This window comes from Convolutriloba macropyga, chromosome 4 (genome assembly GCF_964194025.1).
Source record: "Convolutriloba macropyga chromosome 4, txConMacr16.3, whole genome shotgun sequence".
Classification (NCBI taxonomy): Eukaryota; Metazoa; Xenacoelomorpha; order Acoela; family Convolutidae; genus Convolutriloba; species Convolutriloba macropyga.
Window position 1 is genome coordinate 40,277,306 of NC_134471.1, and position 27,321 is coordinate 40,304,626.

The 27,321-nt window shown below is 35.6% G+C and overlaps 2 protein-coding genes across 4 annotated transcripts in view; one reads left to right on the top strand and one right to left on the bottom strand.

Moving 5' to 3' along the window:
- The window catches only part of LOC142337669 (polyadenylate-binding protein-interacting protein 1-like), a 509,163-nt gene that overhangs the window by 262,004 nt on the left and 219,838 nt on the right, over positions 1-27,321 (top strand). The window lies entirely within an intron of this gene.
- LOC142337668 (patched domain-containing protein 3-like) overlaps positions 1-27,321 on the bottom strand; it is a 119,289-nt gene that overhangs the window by 50,338 nt on the left and 41,630 nt on the right. For both annotated transcript variants that reach the window (XM_075387085.1, XM_075387084.1), the window contains exons 4-7: positions 15,381-15,674; positions 9,946-10,066; positions 9,285-9,491; positions 7,937-8,060 (exon numbers count right to left, since the gene is read on the bottom strand). In XM_075387085.1, the coding sequence (XP_075243200.1) occupies positions 7,937-8,060; positions 9,285-9,491; positions 9,946-10,066; positions 15,381-15,674 (746 nt within the window). The remainder of the gene's footprint in view (positions 1-7,936; positions 8,061-9,284; positions 9,492-9,945; positions 10,067-15,380; positions 15,675-27,321) is intronic.

Consider the following 27,321-nt stretch of genomic DNA (forward strand, 5'->3'; position numbering starts at 1 on the left):
TCGTAATACAAAATCAATCGCAAAGGGGGATAATGTTGGGTTATAAAATCAATCGCAAAGGGCGATAATTTTGGGTTATAAACTCAATCGCAAAGGGAGATAATGTTGGGTTATAAAATCAATCGCGAAGGGCGATAATGTTGGGTTATAAAATCAATCGCAAAGGGCGATAATGTGCTATGTTAATTAAAAAATTCTGGTGGCAAAATGACCGGGCTTGGTACCGGACTGTTACCGTCTTCCATGATATCGAAAACTTCCACTACTTCGTTTCCTTTGTCAACCTTTTCTGTATTTGATAATTCCTTTATTATCTTCTTTTGTTTGCGGTTCTTCTTTTGCTTATCTAATTGAGCGGATAATAGTTTGATTTGCTCAATTAGTTTTTATTTTCCGCTCCAAGTTTCTGGTTGGCGGATGTAACTTCCAAATGTTTACGTGCATAGGCTTGATTGAGTGTTTTGAGGTTACTTTCCTCAGTCTTGTCAAGCTGTTTTGAGATTATGTACTGGCGTCTCCAGTAATCGTCGCACGTTTCTTTTTCTTGCTTGTCCAATTTCACTCTAAGTTGTTCCAATTTTATTGTTACTTCTTGTAACTCTGTTTCCTTAATGAATAGTTCTTGGCGGAACTTGGAATTTTCGGAAATTAGAGACTCTTTCGACATTTCTCCTATATGGTCAGATGGCGTCGGAAAGGCCGTTATTGCGGAGTAGGGAACGTTTGCATATACATCCAGCTGATTATTTCTAACCAAATAGGTTCTTTGTTCATCACTCCTATCCTTAATTCTCCATACGTTGAGGTTGTCATGGAGTGAGAAGTCTGGAATGATGGGTAGTTCACGGCTTTTTGCGCAGAATTCTTCGCCTGTAGCAGTATTTTGGATTTTGACCTTATCTGCAATTCTGAAGCTGTTGAATTCTGTTTTTAGTGCATATCTCAGATTTGTAACAAATCTGTACCAGTTACGTTGTGGTGAAATCGAGATGAGCTAGCTAGCGATCGATCAGTTCTTCTGTTTAGTCTGGTGGTAGTTCTGTTCACAAAAACATTATAAAATAGTCGAATATTTTCTGGTTTGAAGTTATTTGCAATATTTTTTAGAATTCAAAGTTAGATATCATAAATTGAAAGCAGTTGTCTGCTGCTGATCTCTGGTTGTAGTTTCTGTCTCTCTAATTTCATTCCGTCCCACTTCGCTGAGAGAATTTACAATTTCATCTCAGCTCAGTTTGGGCCGATAGGGAGCGAATCAAACTCACGTTCATAGTGAGGTGCTTCTTAATTTTCCTATTGGCCAAGAAGGCAAGAGAATTAACTCCTTTTTATCTCACGGAAAAATTATTGAAACTCCAAAAAATAATAAAAATCTAAAAAGCTGAGAGCATCAATTACTGATTTCGTAGGCGCCTGATTTCTGCTTTCCCCCTCTTCTAAAACCGCAACAATTATGGTTTTCTTGGGGGATTTTTATGAGACTCTATTGTGTTTTCCCCTGAAGCAATCTGCTTCATCTTTATTGAACTTGGGGGAAAAGATCTGCATTGCAACTGTCAAAAGCAGAAGTAATTTAAATCAAAAGAAATTGTGGTTTTACAGGCCGCCTACGTTCAACAACGTACATTTTCTGTCCTGGATATAAGCGAGGAGATCCAGGCCTAAAGTTGTGTTATTTAAATAAGTCGAACTGAGTTGTTTAAATACTTGTGTACTGGTAGTCTTAACAAGCGTTAGTTTATTTAGCGCGCGGCTAATGAATGGTTAATTAGCGCCTAAATACGTTCGCTCTAATGCGGGATTAATTATCCGTTCATTTGTAACGGCTTTCGTAATACTACACCGGTGAGCGGTTGGTTTTGTCAGTAGCTAGCTATGGCTTAGTAACGTGCTATATGAGATAATTTGTAACTGGGAAGTAAAAAACACTGGGAGGTCAAAACAGAATCGATACCAGTTTCTAAGAGAACATAATGTCCTCCGCGCGCTACCTGTTTATCCCGGTCTTGAGGACAAAAAGTCCGGAGGACCAAAATGGCTCAGACAAAAGCCCGGTCAAGCGAAAGACCGCAAAACAAAGACCACAAGACTAATATAATTGCTACAAACTTCGTTCGAGAGCAATTAATCAGTATTCTCCAGCTTTTTGGACATTCAGAAGCCTCAAATCCAGGTTATTTAGAAAGCAAAAAAATTAACCAATTTTTGAGAACAGAAATACTTAATTTTTCGGTAACAATTTTATGATACTTCGAAAGAGGATATGCAGCGAGTAGTTCATTCCCAATATTCATTCCTAGATTAAAAATTTTCGTCTTTAACTAAGGCTGAACCACAAATATGGAAAGGTAAACCTAAATGATAAGCAAACACGTAGATACCCTGATGTGCGTTTGGAAAAACCTTCCAGCCACTCCGTTAAATTCATGCTCACAGCGGAAGGAAGACCAGGAGTGATCTTACATATGTTTCCCATTAAACAATGCGGTTATCTCCTGTAAAACAAGTTTTAAAAAGTCCACAATTTTCTTCCACAAATTCTAACATTAGCCGACAAATTACCGGAAAACAGCAGTCTTTGACGCGCATCGTGATTAAAAAAGAAAAAAGGTAAAAATTGACATAATTGTTCTAAGAGTCAACGAGTGTTCTAAGTTTGTCTGTAGTTTCAGAATCCTAAATAATACTTAATTCAACTTCAAAACTAATGCCAGCTAGCAATTGCTCTAATGAATTTTGATAATCTAATTCATTAGGACTTAACGACCGGGCTTTACAGATTTTTAATTTTGCGCTTTTTTCTTTGATCGCATTCACTAGAGTAATTCAATGAGGTGGAATTTAAAACCCATTCAGTTGGAATAGCGAGTGAGGCAAGTCAAACGTGTAAAACGAAAAAAGTGATCAAACTGAGCTGGAAAAATTTATCGCTGCCACCTAAAAATCTTCAAAACTTTAATTTTATTGAGAACATTTGGGTACGAGTTAACCGAGAGGTTCGAACAGCAATCCGCGGCATAAGAATCGGAACCAGTATCCACTCGAAAAACAGCCTAACTCAGCCATTATTACCGTTTATCCTACAACCGATTTTCTTATCATTCTTTATCTTACAATCCATTTTGTAAGCAAAGAATTTCTGAATACGCGCAATTCAGGTCCAAGGACAGGCAAGAAATCAAGCGGGAAAACCACTGAAAAAATCAAGCGAATGGATGTTCTAGAAAAAATGTAAAACGAAGAGCGTCAGACGAAAAAACCAAGAGCATCACAATATCGCTACGCTCAGCAAAGAACTTTGCAACTAAAAACATAAAAGGACTAATGTCGGAAGAATTGCTCTTGAACGACAGGCGAGGCAAATTGATTCAGGGGCTGTAGCCTAGATAAATTTTTCTTTATGGGTGGAAAAATAGTTAACCACGACAGGATTCGAACCAAGGACCTCCCGGTCCACTCGGCTATCAGTCTTCTTTTTGCAATGCTGAAATCGAGTTTATTTTAGCAACAAGCTTTACTTCGGAATGAGAGCAATAGAGATTCCTCAAAAATGAAGCCCGAAAGAGTGAAAAAGTCACTTGAGAAGTCAAAGCAGGTTCTAGAGGAAAAGCGCAAAAATGGTCAAGCAAAAAGTTTGCATGAAGAAAGACCAACACGTTTACAATAGTTGCTATGAACTTCGTTCTAGAGCGATTAAAAAGCAGTATAATCTCTGACATACAATTCAAACAATTAATAGACAACAACGAAACCTAGAATAGATTTAAAAATCGTCAAAAAATCCAATCAAAGCCAAAACAGACAAATTGCCAGAAAACAGCCGCACATCAGGGTTGAAACAGAAAAAGAAGGGAGAGAGAAATTCATTTTAATTCAGCTTAATACTGATGCCAGCCAAACCTCACTCTAATCAACTTCGATAACCTAATGTACTATGACCTAATAACCGAGCTTTACTGATTTATCCTGTTTTTGATTTTGCTCTTTTTCCAATTCACTACATTGTAATTGATTAAATGAAAGAACTGAAAATCGATTCATTTGAAACAGTAAGGTAAGTAAGGAGTCAAAAGTAAAGAGAAGTGAACGAAAAGACAAGCAAAAATAGAAAAAACATAGGGCGGCAGATGCCGTTGACAGGAAGCAATCATTCAAAAAATGCACTTGTCATGGTTTCCGTGTGATAAATGTAAAACTGAAAATGAGCGTCAAACGGTGAGACAAAAACATAGCGATACCAGTCCTGAGTAAGAATTCAACAAATTGAACAAGCTGAAAACAGCATTATCAACCTCCTTAGAAGAGCAGCCTCCGACCACAAACAAATCATATACCAAGATGTCCACGAGGGTAAAAACAGCACAGTATAAAAAATCTAAAAACAATATTATTTCATTTCATTTTTAGTAAAATAGGGTTATCGAAGTTATTATTTCCAACGTCAACTTCGAAAACCCTTTAAACAAGGGTGTTTGGACAGCAAATCCCAAATTAGGAGTAAAATGGCAACCTTTGGCAAAAACCTGTTTTTACGATGTCATAAAAAATGTGGCATTAAAGTCATTAAAACACGCAGCTAAAGCTCGAAATCTTCAACATCTAATCGAATATTTATAGATAGAAAGTGTATATCAACTTCAATGAAATCCCTTGTGTGACCCCTAATCACAGTTCATAAATTATCGAAAAAAATCGTGCCAAATGCAAAATAATTAGCAATAAACTGAAACCCTTATGTGGAAACAACTAACATAAATGACTAACATCGGGCGAATTGCTCTCAAACGACCGGCGAGCGTTTGGCCTCAGGGCGCTACATAACAGCAGCTGAAGTGCGGCATCAACAAAGAGAGAGAGAGAGAGAGAGAAAACGTGAACGAGAAAGAGAAGGAAAGGAACCCTAATCGAAAGAGAGAGAAAGTGACAGGAATATCTTCCATGATTCGACACTGCAACTTCTAGTTTTATAACCTTGTTAAAAAACAAATCATATCGAAAACTGAAAAAGGCAAAATTAAAAAGTTTTCTACTTCGTAATAAAGAAAGTTTCAAATCATTTTTTGTCTCGAAAGTTCTGTCAAGTAACCCATCTCCGAGACTTGAAAAGTTTTATTGGCCAGTAATGGTCGCTAAACTCAGAAAAGCACAAAAAAATGAAAAAGTTTGAAAATTGCTTTAAAAAAATCTTGCTAAAATTTAAGACATTATTATCTTAAGAACAATTTCATTGTCTCAAGAGACTATCAGGTATCCTTTTTTTAAGCCTGAAATAGTTTCACAGGCTCATAAAGATCCTTACACTTGGAACAAAAAAAATTTCCAAAAATTTGAAAAAAATTAAATTTTATCCAATTATAACTAGAACAGGACTAAAAAATGATGATCACCATCCCATTAACTCTAGAAACTATGCAGCAGCTTATTATCAAACCTTGGAGGAGGTACCAGGGCCTCTGTTGCCGGAAAAAAAATCAACATTAAAAAAATTGCAACAATTTAAAATTGCTTAAATTCCTGATATCAAAATCTTGAGGAACATTCATTACATCTATAATATATGCAGTAACATATTATCAAAGGAAGATCCGTGGCCCTTGAGGCTAGATAAACCTAAAAAATGACAAAAAATTTCAAAAAACTTATTAAAATTGCAAATTTTATTTTTAAAAAATTGCAAAAACTTGTGATATTAAAAAGTTGAAAATTAATCCATTACCACCAAAAATTTTCCAGTTACTTATAACAAAACTCTAACGCACGCTTTTCGAGCCTCGAGGCTCAAAAAATCTGAATAATGGCTATAAAAGTAAAAAAAAATGGAAAAATTGGCAAAAAAACATCAAAAATATGCAAGAATTCGTGATGTTAAAATCTTGCTAGACATTCCATTTAACCTAGAAATTATTCAGCAACCTATTTTTAAACCCTAGAGGAGGTTCCTTGGCTCTTAAGGCTGAACAAATTTAAAAAGTGACAAAAAATTTCAAAAAAACTTGAAAAATCGCAAAAAATTTCTCGCATTAAAAAGTTCAAAAACAATTCCATGGCCATTAAAAATTTTTCAGTAACTTATTATCAAACCCCTTAGGATTTTTCTGGCCCCTGGGTCTGGAAAGACCCGAATAAGGCGAAAAAATTGCACGTTTTGAAAAAAAATGCTAAAATTCTTGATGTTAAAATGTTGAAGCCATTCCATTACTACTAGAAACAATTCAGTAACCTATTATCAAACCATAGAGGAGGTTTTGTGACACCTAGGAATGATAAAATAACAAAAATTTTCAAAAAGCTTGAAAAAAATTGCAAAATAGTATAAATTTGCGTTTTTAGCAAGCGGTTGTTCGTCGGTAACTAGCCTCGGGAGGGGAGGGGGGGGGGGGGGGGGGAGGACGGTGCACCGTGGGCTGATTGGGGGGCAACACTGGGGTGGGGGCAACAGCGCAGTGGGGGGGGGGGGTGGGGCAATAGGGGGGAGGGGGTCAACAGTGGGGGTGTCATCAACTTCTAAGAACCGCCTTTCAAACCGGTAAAAGTATAAGTCTCCATAACAGTTTGAGCTGAAACAGAGCTGAAAGGCTCCAAGAGCACTTAATGCCCGCTAGGCGCTACCTGTTTATCCCGTTTTTGAGGACGAAAAGTTAAAAGCGTCAGACGAAAAATCGGTCAAGCGAAAAATCGCATTAAAAAAAAGACCGACAGGACTAATATAGTTGCTACAAACTTCGTTTGAGAGCAATTAATTACAAAGTAGAGAGCAAATGAGATCCCTCAGTAATGACTAAGCGACAAAGCAAAAACTAAAAACGGGAAAAAGTAAAACAAGTCGTGTCAAAGTGGTGAAAACTGCTCGCTATGGATAAACATTTGTTCTCTAACAATTGTTCTTGTGTGAACACCAAACTTTATTTCGTAGTTCACCGAAAAATCAAGAAGTTCGTGAAAAAGTGGAGATTATTCTTAGAAAAGCGCAAAACGGTCGAGCAAAAAAATTGCATAAAAACAATTATTGCTTCAGAGACTCAGAGAACAATTAATTAACTCAAAAAAGGCGAATGCGACCTATCATAAAGGGTCAACCGGCAGAAAACCGTTAGATGAGAAAAACCTTTGGGTTCATTTTTAAAAACAAATGCGACTCATAAGAGCTGCTTAGATCTCTCCACAATAATATTTATTGACAGAACGATCAAAAAATAATATTATTAAAACGAGTAGCGTCAAATTCGTTAACACCGTTAGATTTCAAAATCAGTATATTATTTTAACATAAACCGACTAATGTGGAAAAATTGCTCTAGAATGACAGACCTGGCGTAAATTTTTCTCAGGGTTCGAACACCGACCTCCTAAGTCCGATTCCGTCACCTCATAGAGGCACTCGGTTATTAGGGCCTTGTCATCGTACCTCTAACTGTCGGATTTGTTAGAACAAACTTTATTTCGGAGTGATAGCAATTGAAGCCACTCCAAAATCAAGAAAAAGATTATTTTAGAAGAAAAGCGCAGAAATTGTCAAGCAAAAAATCTGATTTAAAAAAGATACACACGTTTACAATAATTGCTTCTCATTTGAGAGCAACTAAAAATGCATCGGTCGAGAGCAATTGAGGCCTATCACTGATGAGACTAAATGACAAAAGTTACTGTCATTTAAAGTTAAATTAACCCAAAAAAAAACAGCAAGTTGATCAGTTTTCCATTTTTAGTTAATAAAATTTCAGAAACGTTTATCTGTCTCAAAAACAATCTTTCAACTGCATTATAAGGCATTTTAGAGCCTGTTATATTTTATACGCAACGCAACGAACGGACGCTTTTAAGAGCTCGCTTATGAATGCAGAAGATTACTATCCCTCATACTAAGTAGTTGTTTAATAATGAATCACTCTGTCGTAAAATTATTTATGAGGCTCAGTATAACTTATATTTGACTTACCATGAACAATGTACGCAATTATAATATGAAGAGGTCCATATGAGAATTCGAAGGCAGAAGCAAGGCCGACAGCAAAGATAACAGACATTATAGAGCACGCGATACAAGACAGTGCCACGTAAATCTAAACCAAAACAAGTTTCATAGGCTGGATTTAAAAAAATAGCACTTCCTGTTAGTGAAATCTGACAGCCTCGAGCAAATTCTCTTATACACAGTGATTAGAGAATTAACGGTCAGGCAGTAAAACCAGAAGTAAGCTCAACTTAGTCACATAGTTTGTACGACAGTCACAATGGCACGTGAAAAATGCAATATGCTTTTAGCTTGCAATTCGTCTGTTTCACGCACTAAAAGTTTTGCCGGATTGAGGGCAACTAACTAGGTCAATAAACTTAAAGATACCTTTCCGCAGTAACAGATCACTTCCGACAATTTATTTTAAATTGTTAAAAAGTAAGCTGAGAAAATTCTAGACATGTTCTCTCATCAATAAGATATATTAGCTAGAAGTTCTTCAATATTGGAGGAGGGGGTTGATCAATTTTTACCGATTTGATTCCCTACTAAGCCTTTTACCCATCAAACAGGTGCAAGCGCACAAATGTCCAGGCTCGAAGTCCATCGGTCGCCTATTATTTGTACTAACATCGAATTTTATTTAAAGGCTTCTTTTAGCCTAATTGTCAGCTCCGTTCAGTTGACACTGCGGTGAAATAAGTGGAAGTTTTTTTTCCTTTCTAAGCTATTTTTCGAAGCTAGTTCTTGCTAGGCTATTTTATCTTGTTCTCTAGTAATCGAGGTGTATAGATTCCGTGGAACATCACTTGCATTTTCAAATGCTTAAAATTTTTTTGTGTTCCACTTCACAAGCTCCTGGAGAAAATTAAACGCCCGAGAAATGAACCAATCCATTTTGAAAACGCCCTGGAAGAAGCAGCTGCGAACCCGTTTTTCGAAAGCCGTACATTGGAAAACCTGATGCACTTTATAAGTTTCGAAAACAGGAACTGAAAAGGTGGGAGGGGGATTTGCATTTAAACGAGGCAGGATCAAAATTATGTTTGATGAGATAATGAAAATTGTTGGCAAGAAGAATAGACACCAATCTTGAAGTGCAAAAATGTCGACGCCAAATCAAAAACGTTTTGGCAATTAATATGCTATTGCAATTTGTGCAGAAACATGTAGACATTTTTGAAATGGGAAACAGAATCTCTCTGTAGTACGAGTTGCCAGAATTAGATCAGGCACCTTAAATATGCAAAGTCTATGCCTCAAATTGGCCGACAACATCCTTCTTACCACTAATGCAATTTAGAAAGCAGCAGAACAGAACACTACTTACTCTTTGAGTGAATCTGGTGCCAGCTGCCAAATTGACCACAAGGACTAACACTGACAGTATCATTCCAAACGTAACAAATGGTAAATCTTGCACTACTCCTTCGAAAGTCATGTCGCTCACACTTCTTGCTGACATACAAAACACATTTTCACCCAGTGATCGAGTACATAGATCCAGGAACGCCTCCTCCCACTTCAGAACCCTTTTCTGAAATGACAAAGCATTGAAAAGGTCTGTGCTACGCCTACCAAGCTACCATGCAGTTGTCTATATTGCTCTGAAGCTTCTTGGATTTTAGATTGACAATAATCGCACTTTTTGCCCCGCACCCCGTACGTCGATTTTATCGAAGTGGGGTTGTGAGGCACTGCCGTTCTGATTTCTGTTTACAAAAGATATTAGTACCCAGCATTAGCGACTACAATAGATGCCACAAACTGAAAAGGAATTAAAACTCTTCACATTCACTCACTAAAGTAAAGTAATTCACACGGCAAATTGTTCATGCATTGCTTCAGAATGTTACATGCATCCAGGCGTACTCATCGGAAAACCTTACAATTGCTAGGATATGAAACACCAGACGGTACAATATAGCTGTTTTCATTATGAACCGCTTCTACACTTACTATGTCCAAATAGAAAAGACCAATATACATACCTCAGGATTCTCAATATCTTTGGTTTTCACGAAGTAAGTTAGAGCTGCAACTTCTGCGCTCTCGATTAGTCCCTGATTATTCCGTTCAATTCCTCCCAGAATTTCCTTGAGAAGGAAGGGGCTAAAACATACGTTAAAGTCAAGTCGTGTTAAGAATTAAATGATAGAATGATTTATTTTCATTAAGACTAATGAATGGACATCTGTGGATCTTTTCAAACCCCAATTAATTGACTAATTATTGTTAATAAGGCAACACTTCTGAAATCGGATCAGCAAGAAAAATCATACCCTGCAGATTGCCGGAAAACAGCCCCCTCTCATAACACCGATTAAAATTGAAAGAACAGAAATGAAATTGATTTTTGCACAAAACCATTAAAGGTGCGAACTAAAGTAAAAAACATAGCAGGATTAGTACTGTTGTAAAATTCAAAGAATTTTCAATGACTAACCTAGAACGCAGACCTAGACTAGAATAACAATGACTAACCTAAACTAGTCCTAGAACGGACTATGAATGAATTGCGAAAACCATTTCTAAAAAATCAGATCAAAAAAAATTGAAAACAGAAAATCAATGCAAAATGCCGCATGCGAGAAATGGGAAAAAACCACCAGCGAGAAATGAAATTTTGTTCAAACAAAAAACTAGGCCTAGAATGAACTGAGATGATTGGGAAAACCATTTACAAAAAATCCGATCCAAAAATTCGAAAAAACAGAAAAACAGAAAGTGAAATTGCCGTATGTGAACAAAAAATCACTAGCAAGATAGCGAATTTTTGTTAAAATACCGTTTTCACACTTACTTTAAAATTAGAGCGAAGAATTTCACGCCGCAAAACCACTCACTTTTTCGCTGCACTTCCTGTTTCGGCGTGACCAAAATCACTACTCCAATTTGATACTCCAATTTGATTTCAAAAATCAAAAAACTGCGTGAACAGATCTTAAAAAAAGACAGCGCCCCAATACACTTCAAATTCTTTGAATTGTCAAAAACTACGTACAGTACAATGTTTACTCGTTAAGCGTAAGTTTCGCTCGAAACTTGATTTGCACTAAGGGCTGAAGAAAGTGAAATTTTAGGTGAAAGAGGTTTAAAACACAACTGACTACCGTCGAGCGAATTGATCTCAAACGACAGTCGAGTATCCCACCTGCAAGACTTGAAAAGCTTCGTTGGCCAGTAATGATCGTTAAACTCAGAAAAGCACAAAAATATTCAAAAATTTTGAAAAGAGTCTAAAAATTTGAACAAAATCTTAAATTCAAGATATTAAAATCAAAACCATTTCATTGTCTCATGAAACAATCCGGTATCCCTGTTTCAAGCCTGAAAGAGTTTCACAGGCTCAGAAAGATCCATACACTTGGAACAAAAATTTTCAAAAATTTGAAAATTTTATCCAAAAATTACTATAACTGGAGAAATAAAAATGTCGATCACCATCCCATTAACTCTAGAAACTACGCAGCAGCTTATTATGAAACCTTTGAAGAGGTCCCAGGGCCTCTGCTGCCGGAAAAAAATAAAACATAAAATTGCAAATATTTCGTAATATTAAAATCTTGACAACAAACATTCCATTACATCTATAATTTATGAGGTAAAATATTATCAAACCCTACAGAAAGTTCTGTGGCTCTTGAGGCTAGAAAAACCTAAAAAATTGACAAAAACTTCAAAAATTTAAAAAGTTTTATTAAAAAATTGCCAAAACTCCAACTAGAAATCGTGGTTTTAAAAACTTGCAAGACATTCCATTTAATCTAGAAATTATACAGTAACCGACTTTCAAACCCTAGAGGAGGTTTCATAGCCCTTGAGGCTGAAAAAACCCTAAAAAACGAGAAAAAAAGCAAGTTTTATCAAAAAATTTTGAGGACCAAAAATCATATGAGTCAGACGAAAAAATCAGTCAAGCAAAAAATCGCATAAAAAAGACCGACAGAACTAATATATTTGCTACAAACTTCGTTTCAGAGCAAATAAACAAGTTTCCATTCTCGTTTTCTCCACTTACACAGAAAAGATGGTAGGGCTGCTTTGTTCTTTTACTGTTTGCTATGCTGTTCCGATTCAAAAAGTTCAAAACAACTGACCTTAAAATCAGGATATAGTACAGAGCACGCAGACGAACAATACCAATGGAACAAATGGAATGAGACAATTTTTAAAAAAAATCCAAAAAGAAGAGTTCAGACAAGTCACCACTATTCCCTTGGGGCTCAATGCAATCAGATGGGTGGAAAATGTTTGTTAGATGTTCAAGCAAGCAGTAGGTTGCAGATCCCTAAATTTCAAAAGTAGGAACAATGGTATTTTCAAAACCTTGTTCTTCAACAAACTGATGCTCCTGAGCATAACTTAAAGCTCCTGTCATCATTTTCTTCAAGAAAAGGAGCAGCAGAAACTGGAGTGGTCAGCAAACAATCTCGGTCTGAATTCAATTGGAAATTTATGCGCATCTTTTGTACCGACAATTACAAAAACATAGATTTGGGAAAATTTGTCTCAATTGTCGTTAAAAACTTGTGAAAACTGTGCAAAGCGTCTCTTAGATACTTCAAAATCTAAACGAGCAATGATCTATTACTAGAGAACTAAGTTGAACTCAAAATGTATCATTTGATGTTTTTCGCTTTTAAAAACTCCAGGTGTACGTAGTTTTTTGGTCCTAGTTTATTTCGATGCCATTAGGTAGTTGGACATTCTCCCAATTTTTTATGAAAGGACATAGGGGCCAATAACAATGAGCATCAGAGATGGTATACAAGACTTATTTGAACAGAGTTCCAGCAGCAGGCATATACAACTTGCCTTGATAGGTTTATCCCGTTTTTGACACTACTAAAACGTTTTAGGTGGAGACACGCACTTTACGACTATTCAATTTAGATTGATTTGCTAAGAAACTACTTTCAAAGCTCTTGCACAGAGTGAGAGAAGATTGAAATTAGCCTAGAGAAATCAAAAAGATTTCACGCAAAATGTTGAATAAGCTGTAAGCAAAGTTAAAGCGAAACCAATTTTGTTCAACCAAGTGAAAAAAACTGCAAGTCCTGGGCCACAATTCGAAGAATGTGTTGACTAATCAGAAAACCAGACCTAGAATGCGACTAGAAATGAATTGAGAAAAAAAACAGTAAAGATCCCATAAAAAAAGAGTAGAATAGAAATTCAAGTCCAATTGCAGCTAGGAAAATTTTCGTTGCATTTCCCGTTTCAGCAAGACCAAAATCATTACTTCAATTCGTCTGTAAAAACTATGAAAAGGTGTGAACAGATTGTAAAAAACAGCCTGCAAAATTCATTAAAAGACTCGAAGCGTATCTCTGCCAAAAACTATCCCTTCAAAAAATTGAGCGCTTAGTACAGCCACTCATTAAAACCAAAGAAACGATTTAAAGTCAAATAATGGGATAAATTGCTTCAAAAACGAATTGAAGTCAAAAATAACTAAAACATGTAAGAGCAAGTGACAAGGTAGTTAGATATGATAGCTCCTGAGATAATAATTAGGAGCCGAATGAGAATCAGAGCCGAAAGCTTAAATTTGATCGGATAAATAATCAGATTGGCTTTAAGTAAAAACAGATTGGCTTTAAGTAAAAACAAACCTACTCACGCCTGATAATTGCTCTCGAACGACAGGCGGGGCAATTTAATTATACGGGGCGTAGGCTAGAAACGTTTCATTCGTGCTAAAATAGTGAAGACACAGGGAATCGAACACCGCGCCACCATGATGTTGGGCTTACATCTTTAAACACTCAAGCAACAATGGCTCTGATTCTCATTCGCTCACAATCGCTTTTATAATAGCAAACTTTATTTCAAAATTAGAGCAACTTAGATCACTTAAAAAATAAGAACGTCAAGCAAAAATTTTGCATAAAAAAAGACCCAACACGTTTACAATGAACTAGCAGGTCCATAAAAGCAATTTAGATATACTTTATTCAAAAAATTTTGATTAATTTGAAAAACATAGAAGACCATCCCAATGCTAATGCTAATTTAAATGAATTTACAAGAAACTGATTATTTGTATACGATCCCGACTTAAAGAAAAAATTCACCTCAAAAATAAAAAAATAAGCGCAATTGCAAAGACCAGAAGTATTGCGCAAAACCGCTCAATCGGTATATAAAAAGAAGCTAATGTGCTCTTGTCTGATGACAATGAAACAGCCGACGAAAGAACATCCGAAGGAATAACCTCAGATGGAAGTACGGGCCTGATTGCAACGCCCTGGCGGTAAGCAGCTTAAAGCAATATCAGAACCTCCTAAACAATTATTTTTAAAAACTTGATACAATTTTAACTCACAACTGTTTCCAGCGTCTAAAAATCTGCAGGAGAGCACAATTTAGATACGCAAAATCGTGAATCAAAGACAAGGAGGTATATTCAAACTACAGATCCATCAATCAAAAACTACTGATAAAAATCCATCAACTTTCTTTTGACACTACCCTCTTTTTGCATCTATTTCTAATTTGAAATACTTTTTCGGTCACTGACATTTCTTGCAGTTTTTCCGCGCATGCACCTTTTGGCATCTGCATTTTTCGGTCATTGACTCTTTTTTTGCACTTCGGTCAATAACTTTCAATCTGCGGACATTGCCATTTAAGAGAGCAACCTTTTCGGTCATTGACCTTTCGATATATATTCAATAGCTCTTAAACATGTTCTTCAGAGACATTCATTTTCGCCTTTAAACAAGGTGGGTTATAAACTGTCATGCATTTAATATGTGTGATACAGGATAGGATTCCTCAAACTTCGTTCGAGAGCAATTAATAAAACAATAACAAATTTAAATTAGAAGGGAACAAAAATATAAAGCAAATATAGTGGAGGCTGCGACATTCGTTACGCTACGAAGTATTTTGGAAGTTTTTTTCTCAAGAAATTGCCTCTAAAGTAATGAAATTAAGATCACCCAATCAGTTTGTCCTATTTATATTCAATTCCTTGTCGTATATTGAAAAATCTGGATTTTCAGTAGCCTCAACGCGAAATTGCCGTTTGCATATTGGTCACAAATTTTGCGAAATGGTTGATTTTTTATTAATTCAGTTAAAGAGCGTACCCTTATTATTAAAGAATTCCAAACTTCCGAGAACCAATTACGACTATAAATAAGCTTACGTTATTGCATAAAATCTATTCAGAATAGGTTCTGAATATTATCTACTAAGAATGCGCTCACCTTTTATCTGAGGCAGTTCAAAAAGAAGTTGGATCTTTTCCGTTTGCTCTCCCCTCCCCAGTTACAGAGCACGTGTCAATACATGGTAATTCATATAAAAATATGGCACGTGCGTCCGGGGGTATGATATAGACCCACTAAACTGGGGGCAAAAACGGAAAAGATCCAAGAAGTTTTAATGGTGAAATTATAGTTTTGAACCTTACTTTGCACGGTTCACTTTCTTCAGCACATCGGACACGTTCAATGAATGGACATCAGTTGAAGTCCAGTTCCACGACTCCAAAATTGAGAGTTCCAGACAATCGACACCCGCTTTAAAACAGATGTCAGCCAAAACATACTCTTTGCTCTGACCGGAAACTGTAAGGTTTTCAACAGCCGAGTCTATGTTATATATCTGCGGGATATTTTGAAGTACATTAGTTCCATAAAAGAGAATTTGTTGCACACGAGGAGGCGCAAACCACGAACTGGCCAGCTCATTATCCCGCAAGGCTCTGAAAAGGATCATGAACTTGAGTTCTTTGACCTAGCAAGGCCTCAATAATGCCGCCAATAAGTTTCGTTGGCAGCCTTCATTATTACCGTCAATTAGTTTCATTTGATGGATATATATAATTCGAGAAAAAATAATTTTGGGTATGATAAACATTTAATCTTTGAAAATTAAAAATTGCAGGAGTCCTGGATAATCTATCATTATTATTACTTCGTGGTAACGCCACTGGGATTTATTTAACTCCTTAATAAAGTTCTTGGATTCGCATGACAAGAAAATTCACAGATGCATATAAAAGTACATTACAGGGATTCTGCTAGCTCCAGTATTTATCAAAGCAATTCCCACATAGTCAATAAGCACACTTTTGAGTTTTAGTTTCGAAAAAGTCCATGATTTTCTGCATCACATTCGTGCGGAAGCCCTAAGATTCCAAAAATTTTGACGTTGCACCTCATATTTAGTAGTAGTACAGGCTGCAGGGATTATTATACCGATTGGTTCGTAACCAAATGTTGAGTTTAATGAATTTTATGTTTAGGTTTTTGAGTTTTCCACTGGGGTTGCATGAGCCTAAGTAGCAGTTTATTATCCTAGTACACGAGTCCATATCGCTGTATTTCTCAAAAATACAAAAAAGAGGTCTTTCTTGGATATTTCGTGCATTGTTTTCTAACTGCTCTTGATATTATATTGCCAAAGAGTGCGGTTCTAAAATGCAAAAACATTCCAATTTCCTATGAAGGGTGTTTCCTATGTTATTATCAAGACGGTTCAAAAGAATTATTCGAACTGAAAAAAATGATCTCTCGACACGAAACTCCAAACAGAGCATTGCATGAAGCAGACAGCAGAAATCAAAAAAAGAAGAAAAGGAGGTGCTGAATTGCACAACACTATTCAAATCCTGTGGACGACAAATCGAAACCTACGCAGTTGACACTGAGTTGGAAAAAATTCTTGAGATATCAAGATCTAAAAGTAAGAGTATTAGCTGAAAGTGAAGTAGACTATAACGAGAATTTTTGTATGTTGGAGTACAAACAGAAGTTTTGAAACGCCAATAGTTCTGTGGCAAGCTTTTCATGAGATAACAGAAATTCTGGAAAACAGTCAATAGGACTGGAAACCATAAGCAATATTATACCGTGCAAACAAAACAACGAGCAGATGACTGCTCAGTTGCACTAGATTAGACATTAAAAGCAGGAAAGCAGCATTAAAAAAGCAGCATTAAAAATAATCATGATACTGAGATTGAAAAAAGAAATCACCTCAGATATCCTAAAACAAGCCAGCCAAGTCTATTGTCAAAAGAAGAAAGTTTTCTCGACTTCTTTGCAGCGAAAATGATTGATTAGCGCAAGAAGCAGCTCTAACCCTAAAAGAAAAGTAAAAGTTGAAAGCAGAAGACTAAAACTCCTCTAGCCGGAGCTAAAGCACATAGAGTAAGAAAGAGCTGAACTAAAAGCTAATTTTCAACATTTGATAATGAAACTGCGACGAACTTAGTTTTCAACGAGATAATTTTATAATTTCAACTTTGTTACAATTCCTAGGCTTCTTTTTTCAAGAAAAAAATGAACGTTTTGCTGATCTTTCAGATCAGTTTTAAGATGCCAAGAACAAAATACAAATTTTTTATGAACTCAGAAGACGATCAGATACTTAAAAATCTGCACGAGACAACACTAAAAGCGCGAGAACTGGCGCCAACAACTCTTTTTCTTAAAAAGTTGTCCGGTAACTGTTTTAAATATCTGGCTGTCCCTTCAAATGGCCAGAATGGCCCGATTTGTGGCCTTGCAAAAATTAACCGTTCAGCTGTCATATAAAAATTAAAGATGATTCAATCATTCAAATAAGTGGCAAAAAGCAGAAACCAGCGATCGCTCTAATGGTCTATTCAACAATTTGCGCGGCTTAGAACACGCTGGAACACCATTTTTGATAACTACACATAAATGTCAACGTGTAAGTGAAACGTATATTCACATCCGTATGTTTTAACCCACAACTCCCTAATCATCTATTTCCAGTTTGTAGCTGGTCGTTTGAATGTATTCTATTAATGTATCACTTTTAAGATGATTTCCAATCACAGTCAGTCCTCAACAGCAGAGTCAGAGCTTTGCCACAAGAGTTGCAGTCGTAATCGGCATGTCACATAACCAACGCAGGAATGCTTCATCTAGATTTGACTTCCTTCAGTAACTGGCTAAGCAAAATCCTGTTTTTGCACGATGAAATTTTCCCTCAATATTCTGAGAAATGATTTCCGGTCAAGCATTCCACTTGCAGACAAAATAACATCGAGTCTGCGCCAATTATTGCAGCAGTAAAACCATGCCGTTATAAAATACGCAATTTAATTAAAGTTTGGTAATTTAATAGGTTCACAGCAATAACAGTAGCAGAAAAATTCACAACAATAACAGTAGCAGACTGTAACGAAACCGTCAACGCTATTTATTTTGATTGAATGTTCGTTTTCCTGGAAAAAAACGAAACCGTCAACGCTATTTATTTTGATTGAATGTTCGTTTTCCTGGAAAAAAAAAATTACCATAAAATTTGCAATTAGTGAAGGCTTAAATAGAGAAAATTTGCTTTTGATAGAATAATCCAAAGCAAATTTCAGAAAAAGCGGAGAAGCCTGCATATTAATATGACTCATTCTGTTGCTTCAAAAAATAGTGCAATAATAGCTACAGCTTGTACACATATTGGTAGCAAATAGCTATAAAATAGAAACCCAGCAATTGACCTCTCTTCTATACAAAGATCAGTTGTCCCTCATTGATGAGCGGACTTCAATGAAGTGTCTGAAATGAAACCTGCTGCCGCCGAATAATACTGGCAGTATCTGACATGACATCCTTGGCATAGTAAGCAAGCAGAAATGGAAATCAGATTGAACAAATCTGATTCGTTTGCTCGGTAAAGATACAATCGTTCATCTGGATACGGGAGTTCAGCTCTCTAGCATTGATTCTTGTTTTTAAATTGTACACGATATCATTTTTCCAACAAAAATGTATGCCAGAATGTCTCAAACTTGATGCAGCCAATTGAGTATAAACGTAGAAACAAAATTGGTCAAAAATAGAGCCATGAGCAGTCAGTCCAACCTGAGGTTGGACGGCCAGTTGACTATTGCCAAAGAACGCAGTGAAGTCAATTACTGCTACAGCACATTTTTCGCGGAATGATCAATTCTTCAAGGAACAAGCAAAAAAATGGTAAATGAAAACTTTTCCTTGCCAAATTGCAAAACATCAGGTCGCTCAAAGGACTAAAACAAAGCTATTGAGATGCTACAAAGAATTTTTGACGTCGAACGTTACGGATTGGGTTTGTTATTGAAAAACACAAGGCATCTGCCAATTCTTTCAGCATTGTTTCTTTTTAAAACCCTTAATTAAAAAATTTTAAAAAAAAACCCGAGTTAAATAGACAAGAAACAATGTCGTCATCGTATTCTTTGCATCAAATCGATTTCAGTAATCATCAAATAGAGTTAGAAATCACCTCGAACAAATCTGGTTCTTGTCAGGAAACCATACATACTTTCACTCGTCTCTATTAGGGAAACTGACAGTCTAGCATTGATTTCAAGTCATTTATTCATTACCGCAATCAAACTTGATTCTAACCACGTAAAACGGATAATAAGCCAATATGTCAAAAACTTGATGAAGCCAACTAAATAAAATACGGGGAAAAAACCAGCCCTGCGCATTCTGAAGAACCTTAGGTTAGATGGCCTATAAACCATTGTTAAAGAACGTAGAAAAGACAATTAACGCTGCGATTTTGTTATCAGGTTAAACAATTCTCATTGGGAAGGTAAAAAATGGAGGAAAACGAAAGCTTACGCTTCGAACTGCGAAAAGCCAGGTTGCTCATAGGACATCAAAATTATCAAGAAGCTAGAGAAAATGTGAGAGATGGCGAACGTTTGAGTGGGTATGTTACGCAAGAACACTTATGGAAGGGCACTTCAAGCTTGGTTTCAGGAATCTGTCTTATAAATTTAAGAAAACTTGAAGACAAAGCTGAAGAAAAGATACGAAGGCACAATATAGACAGTAGTTGCAATGAAACAAAAGAATTTGTCAAAACTAAAAACTACAATAAAAAATTATATACAAGAAAACGTCCCCTGTGGTAGCTGCCACACCATCCAGTGGTAAATCAAGGCCAGTTCCTGATGTTTTGAACAATTTTTTGTCAATCTTAAAAGTTTTGAGAAAATTGAATTGAGACAACAGCGGTGATTGAGTCAGTGTTTCTTCAGATAGCTGTGCCAATAGGCGAGTCCAAATTTCTCCATTTTCGCTGGCGAGCTATCTCAGCCAGTTGTCTACGAATACAGGAGAAATTTGTTTGCTCTTAAAAATTGCCTACCTATGTAATTTACGCGCAGTGGAGTGCAGCCAAAGATTGCGAAAATAGTTCAAATAGCACCAAATTTTAAAAGAATTCTTTAAGTGGACAATTTTTTCAATTCTGTTGTTTTGTTGAGATAACCAGTTGCCTCGAAAAAAAAGGGAGTCAAGAAGAAGAATTAAAGTTTGAAATACCTATTTAGCTTGACTTAGAATCAAAATTAAAAACAGTTGGGGTTCAATCCATCAATTTCTGTACTGAAATATTGTGGAGATAGGATTTTTTTTGTTTCATTGGAAATATCTACCAGAGGACCGCAAATAGAATTCCTAAGCAATGTCACACAGCAGTATAGTCTCATGTCTCATGTTCCACTGTGTTAGCGCCCCACACAAAGCAAAAGATAATTCTTCTCAAAACGGCTTGAAAGCAAACACGAAATACAGTAGGACATTAGTTTGCAAGACACTGTTGTAGACGTTGGTGCGGTGGCAAAAAGGGGAAAGCCGTCACTTTAAATTTGCAATACATTAAACAACTGTTCATGTTATGAAACCGGTGTTCTCTGCTGCATTTCTGAAAACAAAGTGCTTGGTTGCAAACCTGAAAAACCATAATAACAACGAAAACCATTTCTTTGGTAATGGTTTAATTATGACCCTATGAAACATTTATCCATTCTCAGAGTTGATACTTGAGCGGCGCTTTCTGCAGTGTGCATGCGACAACTAAGATTTGAACATGACGTCAAAAGTGAACGATTCTTAAAAAGGAGTCTCAGTAAGTGATTTGCTGTTTATATGCAGCAAATAAGCAGTTTGTGGTAAATTGTGATCATGTGGCCGAAATATTGGAAAACGCACAATAGATGAGTGGTCAAAATTTTGTCGAAAAACTTAACACTGCTGACATTTGAACACGTAGCTTGACAGTGAACTAAGCTACTCCGAATGGATAATGGGGCAAGCTTGTAAAATAGCAAAGTAAAATAGCTCAGAATGGCCAATATAGCCAAATTTTAGCCCTGTCATTACAAAACAGAAGAAAGGTTTCAGTTTGCGGAGCTCGATTAGAACAGCAGTAACAATTCACCAGAGTAATTGCAATGCAGCAGATATGATTTTTAAAAATAATTGATAAAGATTAACGTTTAGCGAACAATAAGAGTCATACGCAAATTAGCAGAACAAAGCTCAACTGATTCAGTCAAACGTTTTGCAAGTAACAGTTCGAAAAGTTGACAATAGAGCACCAAACTCAGTGCCACTTACAGTCCATGATATGTATACTAGCTAAAGATCTCTGAGTCGTTCAGCGTTACCGTTGGATCAAAAGCACACAATATTTGCCAGATACTCACGAAGCAGTAAAGCTTTTTACTGAACTTGAATAAAAACAAACATAGCTGGCAGATTGCCAGAAAATAGCCGCAATTGATTCGTAGATCGGCAGTCTAAAAAAACAGTAAAAAAGACAGACCAAAAAATTTCGTCTTTTCATTGAAGGCTGATCTGTTATATTTTGATTAAAAATCTGTATAAGTTATTGCTGCCTCTATTAGCTGATCTCAAATAACCTTCATTTAGAGTGACACACCCATCTGACCTTATCTCTTTGAATTAAAGTAAATAAAAGTCAATTTCAAATTGAGGAAGTCATTTTTGAGAGTGAGGTAAGTCAAGTGTGACCAAAAATTTAATCACGCGCATGAACAAAAAACTCGCTCCACTAAGAGCGAAAAATGACGTCACACATGCAAATCAGTTGAAATTGCATGAACGAATGAACAAAAAGTGGCTGTGACGTCATATGGTCGTAACAAAAATCATGACGACGAAATAAAAAAACATAGCAGGACAAGTCCTGACGTACAATTCAAAGAATTTTCATTGACTAAACAGAAAATCTAGACCTAGAATGGGCTACGAGTGAGTTCAGAAAACCATTTTAATATAATCAGAACAAAAAAATAAGAAAAACAGAAAATCAATATCAAAATGCCGCATGTGAGCAAAAAAAACCCTAGCGAGAAACGAAATTTTAATTCAAACAAAAAACTAGGCCTAGAATGAGCTGTGAATGGATTGGGAAAACCATTTAGAAAAAAAATCCGATCCAAAAAATCGAAAAAACAGTAAAAATCAGAGTGAAATTGCCGCATGTGAACAAAAAACCACTACCGAGAAACCGAATTTTTGTTCAAACACCGTTTTCTCACTCTACTTTAAAATTAGAGCGAAAAAAAATTCACGCCGCAAAACCACTCGCTTTTTCGCTCCACTTCCTGTTTCGGCGTGACCAAAATCACTACTCCAATTTGACTTCAAAAATCATGAAAATGTGTGAACAGATCTTAAAAAAAAAAGACAGCCCCCCAATACAATTCAAATTCTTTGAATTGTAAAAAACCAAGAGAAGGCCAATAATAGCCTCAGCTATCGCTATGCGGCTATTAAAAATCAGAGTACGTGTAACAATAGCTTTTATTGGCCTGAGAATTCAGCTACGAAGAGTTAGGCTAACTTTTTTTTCATGACGAAAACCAGACATTCTTGTTCAACTCGAATTCGCATATCCACTCCTGAACACAAATTGAGCCAAATTGTCTATTTGGAAACATATGTATAGATAATTTTGGGCCTCTGTATGTGATCAGTTCGTGAGAGCCAACAAATATGGGTGTTTCTTCACTTGTTTTTGTACTAGGGCGAAACACTTAGAGGTTCTCAGCCTCTCATTACTGAATCGTACTTGGCGGCAACTAATCGATTTACGGACAGACGCGACAAGCCGACGGCCTCTATTATTATTATTATCAGTAATTCTGTTGTCATCTGAGGAACTAAAGGAGCCATTAGGGTAGTGTGACAAATAAGTTTCAATTATCAAATTAATCCACCTTTGCAATTCTCGAGCAAAAGTGGATTAATTTAAAATTAATCCACAAGCTGGGTTTGCATATCTGAAATGCAGACGAATAACAGCCAAATCTTGAACAACAATTTATCTAGTAGAACAAACATAAAACTGATTGTTCCATGCGAGTGAAGACCCAAAAAATTGGAAGCTCTAAGTCCAAATAATTTTACCGCCATTCGTCGACGGAACATAGCTAATCCAGTATTACCACCAGCCGAGCGTTATGCTAATTTATGCAAACGGTTAAAAACAGCCCCTGGTTGACAGTAATAACTGACAAGAATGTCTTGAAGTTTTCTTTATCTCGGAGCCAAATGCGAAGCAAACTGGGTGACCTAGTATAGATGGTTGAGGATGAAAAAAAATTGACTACCAAATGTCTCGAGTTAAAATATGGCACGCAAAAGACAATATTGTGCCATAAGGTATTGTAAGAACTACAATAAAAATTTACGAAGGGCCTGTCTTTAAATCAGCGTCATTGCTGTTAGTTAGCACCTATCATACAAATGTATAGAATAAAACGAGATAAGAACTGAAGATCTATAAATTTTCCACTTTTTTTACAATGAGAACTTTTAAATGTTTGGTTAATGGGTTAATTTACCTCCTCACATTGAATTTTCATTAATTACTGTTTAGTGCTATTTTTTCATAAAATTTAAAACTTATTCTTTTAAAACTGTATTTTAGAATTCTCCACAATATTAAATTAGTTTTTACAATGTTTTTATGGGAAAAAATCTTAATTAATTTTGAGATCTATTAAGTTCCTGAAATTAGAGTTGGTATTTGAAAAGGTCATGCAATGAAATTTCTGAGCTCAACGGATGTTAACAAAGAGCAGTTTCACTTTAAATAGCCAGTTTATACTTATATTGGTAGCCCTATAGCCTTTCAACCTAAAATTTTGAAAACAAAGGAAATTCACAGTGTTATAACTTTACTATACGCGATCAGAGCTTGCTCTCAACTCTTGATGAACAGTTGCGTGAACTTATATGGATGCCAATCTGGTTTTGTCAGTTTTTGAGCTCAGCAATAGTTGATTTATAACAAATATTTTCAAAAAAAGTAACTTAGTTCTTCAACTTTTGATTTTTCAAACGATTCCCGCATTTAGGTATTAAACTTTGTTCAAACGAATTGTAATCGATAGTTATCAGCATAGAAATTTTTTCAATTCAAGAAAATTGTCGACAAATAAAACGTTATTGATCAACCGTTACAAAATTTTCTAATTAATCAATCTTCCGTTGAGAACATGATTCACATGAGCAAAATTCACGGCTATCTACTATCTTTTCAATCTTGTGAGATGATGGCTTTCTTCTAATTATTTATTTTTACAAAACTGAAATGCTTTGAATTCAAAATATAAGGTTGCTATGGCTTTTGACTTAAAATATACTTGATTTTTTTACTTTTCCGGAAAACCTGCAAGTTGTGGACGAACAGGTTTTTGAGAGTTTCGATGAATCTTTTCCGTTTTGTGCCCCCTCCTCAATTGAGTGTGCGCATATTAATTGCACCAACCAGACGCACGTGCCATTTTTTTTAAATAATGATTTACTATGTAATTGCACGTGCTCTGTAACTGTCATAGTATCAGTGATAATTGACAACGCTGTCCTGAACATTTTTTAAATCTCAGAGCCAAATGCGAAGCAAACTGGGTGATCTAGTAGAGAATGTTGAGGATGAAACAAAAAGTTATTAGCATATGTCTCAAGTTGAAATATGTCAAGCGAAAGACAGTATTGTACCATCAATCACTGTAAGAACTGCAATAAAAATTTACGAAGGGCCTGTTTTTAAATCAGCGTCATTGCTGTTAGTTAGCACCTATCATACAAATGTATAGAATAAAACGAGATAAGAACTGAAGATCTAAATTTTCCACTTTTTTTACAATGAGTATTTTTAAATGTTTGGTTAATGGGTTAATTTAACTCCCCACATTGAATTTTCTTTAATTACAGTTTAGTGCTATATCATATAATGTAAACATTTACACCCTCAAACTGAAATTTTCAATTTTCCAATGTTAAATTAGTTTTTACAATGATATTTTTATGGGAGAAAGTCTTAATATATTTTGAGATCAATTAAGTTGATGAAATTACAGTTGCTATTTGAAAATATCATGCAGTGAAACTTCTGTGCTCAATGGATGCTAACAAAGAGCAATTTAACTTTATATAACCAGTTTATACTTATATTGGTAGCCCTATAGCCTTTTAACGTGAAATTTTGAAAACAAACGAACTTCAGTGTTATAACTTTATTATACGTGATCAGAGCTTGCTCTCAACTCTTTGTGAACGGTTGATTGAACTGTTTAAAGATGACACTCCGGTTTTGTCAGCTCTTGAGCCCAGCAGTAGTTCAGATTTTAAACAAAAATATTTTTGAAGGTCACTTAGTTCTTCAGATTTGGAATTTTCAACCAATTTCCTCTTTTTTAGGTATTCAATTTTGTTAAAAGGCACGATAGTTCTCAGCATTGAAAAGTTTTTTAATTCGAAAAAATTGTCGACAAACAATAAGCTTTTGATCAATCGTGAAATTTTTCTAATTAATCAACCTTTCGTTAAGAACATGATTCACATGTGCAAAATTCACGGCTATCTACTATCTTTTCAAACCTGTGAGATGACGGCCTTCTTCTAATTATTTATTTTTACAAAACTGAAATGCTTTTACTTCAAAATATAAGGTTGCTATGGCTATTGATTTAGGTGTACTTGGTTTTTTCTACTTTTCCGGAAAACCTGCAAGTTGTGGTCGAAAAGGTTTTTGAGAGTTTCGCTGGATCTTTTCCGTTTTGTGCCCCCTCCTCAATTGAGTGTGCGCATATTAATTGCACCAACCAGACGCACGTGCCATATTTTTACATAATGATTTACTATGTAATTGCACGTGCTCTGTAACTGTCATAGTATCAGTGATAATTGACACGCTGTCCTGAACATTTTTGTTTATCTCAGAGCCAAATGCGAAGCAAACTGGGTGATCTAGTATAGAATGTTGAAGATGAAACAAAAAATTATTAGCATATGTCTCAAGTTGAAATATGTCAAGCGAAAGACAGTATTGTACCATCAATTACTGTAAGAACTGCAAAAAAAATTTACGAAGGGCCTGTTTTTAAATCAGCGTCATTGCTGTTAGTTAGCACCTATCATACAAATGTATAGAATAAAACGAGATAAGAACTGAAGATCTATAAATTTTCCACTTTTTTTACAATGAGAACTTTTAAATGTTTGGTTAATGGGTTAATTTACCTCCTCACATTGAATTTTCATTAATTACTGTTTAGTGCTATTTTTTCATATAATTTAAAACTTATTCTTTTAAAACTGTATTTTACAATTCTCCACAATATTAAATTAGTTTTTACAATGTTTTTATGGGAAAAATTCTTAATACATTCTGAGATCTATTAAGTTCCTGAAATTAGAGTTGGTATTTGAAAATGTCAAGCACTGAAATTTCTGTGCTCAACGAATGCTAACAAAGAGCAGTTTTACTTTATATAACCAATTTATACTTAAATTGGTAGCCCTACAGCTTTTTAACGTGAAATTTTGAAGACAAACGAATTTCAGTGTTATAACTTTATTATACGTGATCAGAGCTTGCTCTCAACTCTTTGTGAACGGTTGCTTGAACTGTTTAAAGATGACACTCCGGTTTTGTCAGTTCTTGAGCCCAGCAATAGTTCAGATTTTAAACCGAAATATTTTTGAAGGTCACTTAGTTCTTCAGATTTGGAATTTTCAACCAATTTCCTCTCTTTTTAGGTATTCAATTTTGTTAAAACGCATCGTAATCGATAGTTATCAGCATTGAAAAGTTATTTAGTTCGAGAAAATTGTCGACAAATAATAAGTTTTTGATCAATCGTTAAATTTTTCTAATTAATCAACCTTTCGTTAAGAACATGATTCACATGTGCAAAATTCACGGCTATCTACTATCTTTTCAACCCTGTGAGATTATGGCCTTCTTCTAATATTTTATTTTTACAAAACTGAAATGCTTTTACTTCAAAATATAAGGTTGCTATGGCTACTGATTTAGTTGTACTTGGTTTTTTCTACTTTTCCGGAAAACCTGCAAGTTGTGGTCGAACAGGTTTTTGCGAGTTTCGCTGGATCTTTTCCGTTTTGTGCCCTCTCCTCATTTGAGTGTGCGCATATTAATTGCACCAACCAGACGCATGTGCCATATTTTTACATAATGATTTATTATGTAATAGCACGTGCTCTGTAACTGTCATAGTATCAGTGATAATTGACAACGCTGTCCTGGACATTTTTTTAATC